Source organism: Haliaeetus albicilla, chromosome 6 (assembly GCF_947461875.1).
Source record: "Haliaeetus albicilla chromosome 6, bHalAlb1.1, whole genome shotgun sequence".
Lineage (NCBI taxonomy): Eukaryota > Metazoa > Chordata > Aves > Accipitriformes > Accipitridae > Haliaeetus > Haliaeetus albicilla.
The window spans coordinates 14657859-14669041 of NC_091488.1; the positions used below are offsets into that span (position 1 = coordinate 14657859).

Consider the following 11183-nt stretch of genomic DNA (forward strand, 5'->3'; position numbering starts at 1 on the left):
TAATAGCACACATTGCATTCTCATTCTCCTTAACATCTAAAAATAGCAGAGTGACAAATCTTGCACCAAATATCTTTGAGACCAAAAGGTCATCCAGGCAGAGACCATCTCTCTGCCTTGTAGCACGCTGCTTGGTGATACTTAACGAACACAGGAGCAATGCTCAGATACAAACCCAGGAAGTCACTGTAGGTTTTTTGAGCACCATACTGAAGTTTCAGACACTTGCTGCACATTCATCTAATTACCTCAACATTAGTGCCATTATCACAGTGTTTAAGTAAAATCCCCCCATCTTCACACCCTTGCCCCAAGCAAGGTGCAAAAGTCAGCTTTAATGCTATGGGTCAGCAACTCCTCCTTCTTCGTAATTCCTACAGCAAAATAGTTTCATCTTGAACACTGACACAGAGGCTGTAGGAATTAATCTCAAGGGGTGAGAATTTCCTACATGTTTGGTTTTGTTCTTAAAAGGTTCTTACAATACAAATGAACCTTTTGACAAAGTAGATCAAAACCTCTACAGTGATACCTCAGCAAAGGATGTTATGAATAAGGACAGGGTGAAAGCAATATAACGCACGTGGAAGTCTCAGCTCCCAGCTGGAGACCCCAGACCATATTCTGTACTCCTGTACATGAGTGAAACTCCACTCACCCCAGAAATGAGACCACCACTCTTTTCTGTGCACATCTGAGTCCTCTGCCGCTGAGGTCTTACTCCAGGCTGAACTGTGAAGCAAACTTCCCATGCAATGGTTGAAAATGGGTCATACTTATAGGAAATCCCATTCAATTTTGTGCAGCAGAAAGTCTGCCTCGTTCTGCTAAATGCCAGCAGGAAATCACTGAACCTCAAAATCGGCTTGACATTGTGGCTGTCAGCCAAAAGATGCAGCCAATAATGGGCCATAATTCTTGCCCCCTTCATTTCATTTAGAGTCCTTTTTTTATCACAAGAGCGGACTTCAAAAATAAAAAGTCCTGCTGTAATAAAGACCACCTCAAGTAAAACAAAAGCTGAATGAGGCTGTGTCTGTGTGTAATCTGCAGTAGGCTGACCTGGAGCTGAAAATCACTGTATTTCGGCCCAAACATGTATTTGATTCTGTGATTCTGAAGTACCCTTTTTCCCCTGACTTTTTAATAGCATTTTATTTTTGATGGCTCCCATCACAAAGTGAAATAATATATGGTAAGAGTGCATGACACAATGTATTATTGTGTAAGCTACCATGAAATCTTAAATTAAGTGCACTGTGAGGAAATGCATCAAGTCATGCTGGGTCACCACACCAAACCCTTGTAGCACTGTAAGACAGTGCAAAGCATAAGTCTAAATAGCAGTAGACAGCATGAACAAACTGTAACCTCAGAATAACTGCACAGGGCGACTTTTCAAGAGTAATGAATCTGGAGGTGGCATCAACTTTGTTATTAATTCTAATCAGTCAAAGGTGGGGTTGTAACCTTACCCGCATATCAGCAACAGCTTAGGGGAATTATTCTGTCATTTTCTTAGACTGCATGGTGCAAACATTAAGCTTGATAAAACCTTTCATTCTAGCTGCAAGGAAAATTGCTGATGGGGTACACTGAAATAGTGTCCACGCTCCCAGTCAGGCAGAGGGAGCCGCTGCAGCCTGTGCTCAGAGAGGAACAGCCCACAGGTTATCAGGAACCAGAGCGTGGTCCCATCTCCTTGTTGAAGCAAACAGGACATAGTGTCACAGATGTGACCAAGCCCCCTACAGCATCCCCACCCCAGCACAGGTACCTGGCCGCAGGAGCCCAGCTGCGTGACATATTCAATGCAGACAGAAAGTGGCTTAGCAGGCCAGCTCCCGCTCATGAGCTACTCTTAACTCTGCAGTATTACCCAAAATCTCTGTGCAGTTCAGATCCTCACCTGTTGAACAGGAATAATAAGCATTTAGAGGATAAATAAGTTTTAATTACACTGGTTGTATGTTAACGAGACTATCCAAAGTAGTAACTAATTGCTGATTTCAGATACATGGAGCTAATCCCAGCACTGTCAGCAGGACCTTTTTTGTTCCCATTTGAAAACAAAACAATAAAAATGTTGCCATGTTAGCTTGGCTGTCTCAAAAAAGGTCTCCTTCACCCAATCCCCATAATTTAGTTTGCCTCCCCTGATATAACAAGGACCAAAATTCAGCTTGCAACTCGCCTTCCATAGTTCTGCCCCAGGAACGGGGACAGGGGAGCGATAGGCACAGTGTCCACCGTGGTGTGTGTCTTTCACAAAGAAGTGGTAAATCTTATGATGCTGGTTACAGTCCACAAAGCTCTAACTGAAAATTAAACATAATAAAAAAACCTCACAATGAGGTAAGATGGCAATTAATTTTACAACTTAAGTAACTTGGTCCAGCAATCAAGTATTTGCACAACACTCGGTCATGATTCCCTAGCCTGTACAAACATAAAACAAACAGACCGAAACACTGCCATTAAGACCTAACAGAAAGCTGTAACATATACAAAGGCTCATTACCACTCATTAAAAATGCTTCGAGTTTAAGGGAGTGAGACAGCAGTTAAGGGCGACCATCAGAGGTCTCATCAGCTCACGGAGTATTTAAAATACAGTATGCGGCGAGGTGAACAGGTGCAAGCAACCAGCCCACTGCAACCTAATCCTGCCGCTGCCGTCCCCGCGTGCCGGGCAGCAGGGACAGATGGTGCTGGGAGCTGCAGAGCCGCCGCACGGGACGTGCAGGGGCAAGCGGCTGCCCATCCCAGCGGGAATGCTCCTCCGCTACCATCCGCTGCCCCGGCTTCACTCCATGTCCGTCACAGCAGGGCCTGAGAGTCCCGCCTCGAGGTTTCTTTGGGCTCCGACACTCCATCTCAAATAGGCCGTTCCTTCCAGTTATAGTGTTAATTAATTTAGAATGAATTATTTGGGTCTCTCAATTTCCCGGCTTATTTTGAAAAAGCCCAATTAATGCTGAGCTAAGTATCTCCAAAGGCTCCCTAGCTCTCATCGACCCAGAAGGGATCCAATTAAAATGAGACACTAGTCAAAATGTCAAACCACAATCATTTTTAAAGCCATTGTGCAACAGATCTATGGCTACATGTAAACCACGCAATTACTGAATAAATCACGCAACACTTGGAAACCTAAAGTCTAAAACGCCCTCATTCAAGATGCACCCTTCCTCGTCATCCAAGAGCATGCTCAGAAATTACAGCAAATAATAAAAGTCACACTTCCTTTTACAGGACAATTAAAAACATGGAGTATAACGAGACATGTGTCAATTAGACCATAATATATGATAAGGGCTTAAGCGCAGAAAAGACGGTCCAGAAGCTCTGCTGACTGTGGAGCTGAAGGACCTCTGAACCAGCACAGGCAGAGGCTGGTAAAGACACACCATGCAGAACTGCAGAAATCTCTCTGTTCTGCTTCCAGAACCACGCAGGCGCACTGGCAATCACTTCAAGGGTCTCCACAACTGTGCCACATTTTAATCTGGAATCCCTGTGATCCACTTACAAATTTTTTCTGTATTAGCTTTCTCAAACCTTTAGAGAGCATTGTAAGGTCTTTCTCATACACACGTCCCTCACTAGATAAAGTCTTTTTCTTGATTTCAACTTGACTTGCTTGAAAAATCCTAACTCTTTCATGCTAGCTCTGAAAGTATTTTGTCTAGCTGTGGAAAAAACCCAGGTATTTAATCACTGCTAAATGGGAGACTAAATTAAAAATTAAGACAGGTCAAAATTTCACGAGTGTTTGTTTTCAATGAGCTGTAACTCTAATGTAATTCAATTAATCTTCTTGACTTCTGCAGAAAATTGCCCCCCTCTTTCCCACCAGTGAAATGAATTTTTCCAACCAAAGCAGCAGGATCACTGAGTACTTGGTCTGAGCACAGGAATGTAACACTGTTTCAGAGGGACTTCAATTTTTTTTTCTTTATTTAATCTCATTGCCCTTCTAATGAAAACTCCAAATTTCCCACTCAATTTGAAGTTAAATTTCAGCAGCAGAGAAAGGGATTAGAAACACATGAGTCTTAGGAACAGCATACTCCTTTGGGGAAACCCATCCGGGGGGGTCACTGGTCTCGGACCACCACCAAGCAGCCGCAAAGATGCTGGTAGGAGACCAGCCCAGAGGGATGCCCGAGACAGCAGGGCAGACATCGCGACCAGCACTGGTCACTGCCAGCCCTCTCTGCCCCCCCAGCCTGCTGATGCCTCCCTCCCGGGGGCAAGGAGACCCTACCGAGTACTGCACCCACGCTTCTGGGTCTGCCCAGAAGAGCACCGCAAAAAAACCCAAACGACCCTTTGGGGAAGCTGCTGCACAGCTAGTGCGTTTCTCATATGTATAGGGCTCTGTGAGCTGCCGAGTTCATCTCCCTCTGTCATTTTGTGAGAAAGAAGATCTCCTTTAGACTAAAAATCACACAGGAAATCTCACAAGAGATGATTTTGTGTCCTTCAGCCCTTCCCACCTGTGAAATGAACAGAAAAATGGTAAGATCTTTATGTTACCATTTGTGCATTACTTGAGAACTGAAACGCAAACATGTCTTGCTCTGCAAAACTGAGAAAAATGAAGGCTTGTTGATTTCTGTCAGGTAAAAGGAAAGAGAAATTAAGATCAGTAAGCACAGTAGAAGTACGGTCGCCTTTCTGCCTGGCTGTAGCAGGTAGGTACGGTGCAGCAGTTTTCATGCTAAAGCTTTGTGTGACAGTCACCCCTCCGCAGGGTCTGAGGTGCTGCGGGAAGAGGAGGGAATTGATGGAGAACCGCTGAAGTATCACAGTGCGGTAACAGCTGGTAAATGTCTTTCTAAACATAATGTTATCGTGAAAAAGATAGAGTATCAAGAAATAGCAGTTTTCACCCATTGGAAGCAAGTTATCTGAGCTTGGAGAGGAGGCTCGAGAGAATGAGGGCAGAATTATCTAAAGCAGTTTGCACAGCCCTGAAGAAGATTGGAGACATTAAACTGCCAATGTTTGCTCTTCCTGAGACTCTCCATGTGCCTTTATATGAAGCTAGCAGCGTAGAGAAATGATGTGTATTTCTACAGGCTGCCATTTGTGCCCCCAAAATTAAACAATTTTAATTGATTATGATTACCTTCTAAATAACTGATGTGTGGCAGGCTTGTCCAGGGGTTATGTATCATTACTTATTAAGTATCTGACGTATACTGCTTGGCTGATGTCTGCTTAGTAATACATAGTTAATAATGTGCAAATAATTAAAGGAAAACCATCACATTCTCTCCATGTACTCCCATTTTGTTGGCAGCACAGTTTTTGCCTCTTAAATTCACTTCTTCTGACCCTTTTCCTGGTCAGCTGGGTTTCCCCTTCCACTAGTGAGCATTAATATTTTATCGTAGCGTTTCCCTGAGTTGTTTGTCTGAGATGGAGCAGGTTCTCTAAGTCACAAGTCCCTGCTGCGGCCAGGTGTTTCTTCACCCGGAGGATACTCTGGACTACACTTTCAGCTTGGAACAGCTGCCTCTCTCCATGCCTCTTAACAAAATATAGTATCTTACGGATTTTTTTGGCCTATAGCAGCTCCCAGAGTGAGGTTCAGCAGAGCTGTGAAGGGAAGGTAACAATGAAGTTAGTTCCAGTTACCTGAATTTGACACCACACACTATCACAATGTCCGTCAGGAGTTTTGCTGATGTTCGTGCATTGGCCACCAGCCCAAACCTCCAAGCAGTGTAACTAAAAGGCAGCTCCAACCTTTAGGGGAACCAAGTCAACCCATGGATCACAGGCTCAGGGGCTGGCTCCAGCTGAGAAAAACTTCTGTATGAGTTCCTCAGTTAGCCTGGGCAAGTGCTGAACATGGCAGCGTGGGTTCATTACATGCCAGGGAATGAAAGGATGGCATGGTGCAAGTCACATATGCTCTCAATAAGCCATCTGAAACTCATCAGCGGGTGAGTGACTCGTTGATGAAATACAGGAAAAAGAACTGCATTTAATAAAGAAATGTTAATCTTTGCTCACAGACTCACCACTTATTACTATGTACACACAGAAGGAAAGGGCGTCAAATAGGTTACACACTGTAAAATTGCCTTCTAAGCTCAACCTCATATGATGTCAAACCTAATTCTTTTCTGGCATGTGCCTTTTTACATACACTTCTCTGCCTATATGAAAAAATAATTAAGGATCTGGGAAAGCAGTGGGTCTTTATTACAGCACTTCTTCCTTCTCTGTTACAGGAATGACCTGCCAAGCTCGAAGTTCATACATTACGAGTGAGATCCTGTGGGGTTACCGTTTCACCCCTGTCCTCACTCTGGAGGATGGATTTTATGAAGTTGACTACAACAGTTTTCATGAAACGTATGAGACCAACACACCAGTTTACAGTGCCAAAGAGCTGGCAGAGATGGCCAGCCGAGCAGAACTGCCCCTGACGTGGTCTGTTTCCAGCAAGCTGGACCAGCATGCTGAGCTGGAAACTGAAGAGGAAGAAAAGAATCAAGACGACCAAAATGAAAGAAACGGTGATGTGGCCAACTTGGAGAATGAGTCCAAAGTGTAGAACCACCGGAGGCATAAGGGCCACACCACCTCCTTTATCTTCTCCCTCTTTGCTCCCCTTTTCTTTCTCCAACATGCTTTTTTTTTTTTCTTCCTCGTTATTCTTAATTCCAGGAAAATAAATACTTAAGATGCGAAATACCTACCTGCCCAATTTAAACTCAAGAGATTCACAGACTAAGCAAAGGCGTGAGTTAGAGCTGCAATACCCATTATCGATGGTGGAATCTCGATCCCTGCCCTAGTAATGACTGCTGGCTTCCTCAGCACCTCTCTGAGTTCAGACCTCCAGGTTTATTCACATCAACAACAACAAAAAAAACCCAAAGCAGTGGGAATATATACAAGGGATTTAAAAGGAAGACTAACTAATGCTCATCAAAGTAATGGGCCTTGGCTCCAGTTTTGATGTATTTCAGGGGAGTTTCACAAATGGAGTGACAGGCCTCTATGAAATGGGCCTTGCAGCTTTAAGACGAAGGTGAGCAGAGGGATCTCCAATCCAACACAATACTGTACATATGCCTTATGTAATTACTTTCTCTTTACATTTAGTAATAAACACCGCATGTACAAAAGTACTGTAGTAAAGAACTTCTAAATAATGTACATAGATGTGTAATTAATGTAGGTTTAGAAACAGAGTTCTAGAAATATTGGGATGCAAAAACTAACTACCCATCGAGTAGGCATTTCTCTTCAAATATTTGGAGTGTAATATTGATTTTTTTTCCTCCCCTATATCTATGGCTCTTCTAGTGCATGACATTTTCTTCAGTGTACCAGACTGGCAGCTATTTAGAGTACCTCACTGTTTGCCAAACAGATCGTTTCACTGACTCTAAAAAGCCATAAGTCTGGGAGAGGGCAGAGTAGAGAAACTGTAACATAATTACTGATATACTGTGAAAATGTTTACAAATAAGGCAAACTGTTCCTGGTTCTTTTTTTGGCAGTTCAACCTAAAATTTAGGCTGTGGCAAACTCATGGCAAGCCAGAATTTCCTGTATACTCTTAATATAGCAAGCATGTTTCATGTGGAGGTATTATCCTTTATGTGCAATATCTAGGGAAACTTCTCCCTTCTCCCCACCCGAACCACAGGATTTCAGCGGAGTAGTTTGCTACACAAACAGCACAAGCCATTGAAAACCCAACGTTGCACCTTAGCAAGTAGGTTTTTAGCTACTCAGCTGGGAGAGAAACAGCTGAATTTCATCTGAAGCCATAATCAATGAAATTCATCTGTTGACAGCGCCGGTGCTTGGCCGGTCCGGCAGAGTCACGGAGGGTGCAACATCCCTGGGTATATGCTTCAGCAGGGTTTCTCAGCCAAACACACAGCTCCTGCCACCCGTGCTCAGGAGACTGGTTCCCTAACGACTTTCTCCACCTTGGGTTAGCTCCTTGGCTGTTGTAAATCCGTGTAAATCTTGTACATTCCGACTTGACAACTTTAAAATAAATGGGGCGGTGATAATTTGCATAGCTTACACGGCAACACTCACGCGAGTAGGGGAGCTGATGTGTACGGTCACAGCTCCACGGACACGCTCCGTCGGGGGCTGCTCACACCGTGCGGCATTGCCCAGTGCTAAGGACCGCTCAGCCAGGCCCTGCGTGCATAAAATACTACCTGTTGAAAAAAGCAATGCTTTCGGTGGGCTTTCACTCAGGCCCGTCGAGAACAGCATTTCTGTCAGCAAAGGAGAAGAAGCTGCAGCCTTAATTTCATTTTTTTTATACCTGCCTACTCCGGAAAGAAAGAATACACTGAAGAGAATCTGAAGCATTTTTGTACAGAAACATTTACGTTAAAATAGAAGAGAAAAAAAATAACCTCAGGAGAAACTCAGTGGGCAGGTGGAAATTTTGCACTGTGATATAGCTTTCACGTTAAATTCACATCTATTTTCCTTTTTTTTTTTTGCTGAAACAACTGCCCCTTGTTAATTTTCACGGACTGTGGCTAATCAGCAGGGGTTTCTGCAGGTCCTCAAGCTGTGCTTCACGCTGAGGCGGGCAGCATAGGGTGTGGGGAAAGGGTTGCATACCAGGTACTGGCAGATCAGGCTGGATGGAAAGAGTTTTTTGTTTCAGCTCTGAACATTTGCCCTAAAAGGCTTTTACAAAGCAGCATGGTGTAAGGAATGGTGCAGAATATGGATTTTTGTTCCCTCCACCTGGCATGGCTGATTCTGCCAACTCAGTAAAGGTTACTTACACTGAATTTTTGTGAAATAACACTCATTTTGCTACAGACCTTTCAAAGTTTGTTCTGCCCCAGCACCAGCAGCTGCCAAGTGCTCCAGTTCATCCAGCCCAGCCCGCCAGTAAGGTTACCGGTGAGAGGTACCGAGCATTTTGAAGGAAGGGTGGCTCCACAGCTCCACTAGAAGACAGGAGCCTTCTAGCAGAGGAGCCGGGGGGAGCGCAGCATCAGTAGCGACGAGCCGCCCATGCGTGTCAGTCCTAGCGAAAGGTGCGCGAGCTGAAAGCAAACCATTCCTCTGAGGATAAACCTGCTTTTTGCTCTTGTAATTTACTGGGCCACTCTATAATTCATTGCTGCAGTTTAACAAAAGTTTGCATTAATTAGAACAGCAGCTCAGGGCCCTAATTAAACCTTTTTTTTGTCCTTTAGCACAAAAAAATAGACTTTCCGCCACTGGGGCATGCGCATGTGTAAGCTATATTTTTGTGAATAGGGCACTTAAAGCTTAAGGTGTGTGTGTTCTTCCTTTCTCTCTCTCCCACTGTATTTTATTGTCTTTGGTATTAATGTAGTATGGACTGTAAAGTTTATGAAATCTCATTTTTGTAACATAAGCTTAAAAAAAAATAGAAGCCTCCAAAGCTTTCAACGGGGAAGCTTCACGTAATCTTTGTACTAGAATGTCCCTATCAAACACCTCTATTTTTCTACAATGATTGATTAAGCAGTTTAACAATGTATTTTGTGTCAATGATTTCAACTGAACTGGTAAAAAAACAATTAAGAATTGAATGCTGTTAATTAACAATGGATTTTCAAGCCGTATATACTGAGTGGTGTTTTCATTAACAGTAAATAACTTAACCTGGGAACTTCATCTCCTAATCCTAAGCAATATACTATGAAATATCAGTGCCCTATGGGAATATTTTTGGCAAATCACATTTAAAGAACATGAATAATGCAACGTTTTAATATAATTGACTACATAATTAATCAAGACCCACTACATCTCTATAAACTTCACTAATACAATTAGATGTCTTTTTCTCAGAGTATCTTGCAATTTCCAGGAGCAAAAGAATTTACAGAGATAAATGTGAGCTCTCAGTAATCTACTGCAGCTCTCAATTCCTTCTTCCAATGATGAGAAATGCCACAGAGATGCTTTGTACAGACTTCACAGACTTCATGCACAGCGTTGTACAGTCCTCTCTGGCTCCTTCTCACTTTTTTTCTTTTTTTTTTTTTTAATAACACACTAATTTTTTTTTAATAACACACTAATTGTTTCTCCCCTGCCCAAGTTTCCAAACCAGATCTTTCAGATGTTGCTAACAGACACAGACATACTGCTTTTAATGGAGAAACTCGAATTTATACTGGGCAAGAATTTGACCTTCAGCAAATACTTGAAGCTCTGGCTTATTATTTAGCAATAAATACCATCTTACTGGCATTAAAATAAATTTCAGAAATTATTTCAAAGTAGGCATCAAAAAAAAGCAAACGTTCTCTTAGCAATATATAACTGTAATGATCTAGATCTTTGCCCTACAAAACCAGTCATTGGCATTGATGTGAGCCATCCCAACAAATTTAACTTCTGTGACCAAAGTCGAACGTCTGCTCCTACGAAGGGCCTCGCTGCAAGCGTGCAGGTAGAGAGGATTGCACAGCCCCGAGCCAGAGCCCTGCGCATCCCTTGCGAGGCGGAGGATGGAGGTGACGTGCCAGGGAAGGGTCCCCAGCAGGCAGCTGCTGAGCCAGGTGGGACGGGGTGCAGGCAAATGCGAGAGGAAAACGCTTCACGGATGGTTTGAAGTTAACTTCAAGACAGGCTCTGGATTTAACCCTAGTGCACGGAGGTGCCCAGATCTGGGGTTGCCCGTGTTCCTCTGCTGGAATTGAAGAGGAAACCCAGGCCTTTCAAACCCAGGGATGAAACGCCTCTTCTCTTTTCAGCCACAGGGCAGAAGTTCCCATTTCGCTCAGCTGCATGGTATTGGGCTACTTAGGAGAGGGAAGATCTGGATTCAGTGCTCTCTTCAGCTCAGGAGGTTCAAAGCTGCATCCCACTTCTCCCGAGAAACTAACTCTGCCGTAATAGCAACGGCAGAGCCCCAGCCCCTATGCCAAGGGGTGACTGGCTCTCGAGTTCACCTGCTGGCCCAAAGAAACTTTAAATACTTGTGTTTTTAGCGGAAGAATGGAAAATTCCTCATTCCCTGGGTCTACGACAGCCTCCCTGCAGAGGTGCGGCACCACAGCCTTTGCCGATGTTTCCGAACGCAACCGGCCGCCGCCTCTCCTAGGAGGGCAAATCCCACAAGGCCTGGGTTTGGTGTGCTCCGATCACCACCCACCAGACCGGCCTCGCCGGGAGGTGGA

The 11183-nt window shown here is 43.9% G+C and overlaps 1 protein-coding gene across 2 annotated transcripts in view; it reads left to right on the plus strand.

Moving 5' to 3' along the window:
• KCNJ6 (potassium inwardly rectifying channel subfamily J member 6) overlaps positions 1-9664 on the plus strand; it is a 164598-nt gene extending 154934 nt beyond the window's left edge. For both annotated transcript variants that reach the window (XM_069785117.1, XM_069785116.1), the window contains one exon: positions 6252-9664. In XM_069785117.1, the coding sequence (XP_069641218.1) occupies positions 6252-6577 (326 nt within the window). In that variant the 3' untranslated portion in view covers positions 6578-9664. The remainder of the gene's footprint in view (positions 1-6251) is intronic.
• The last annotated feature ends 1519 nt before the right edge of the window (positions 9665-11183 follow it).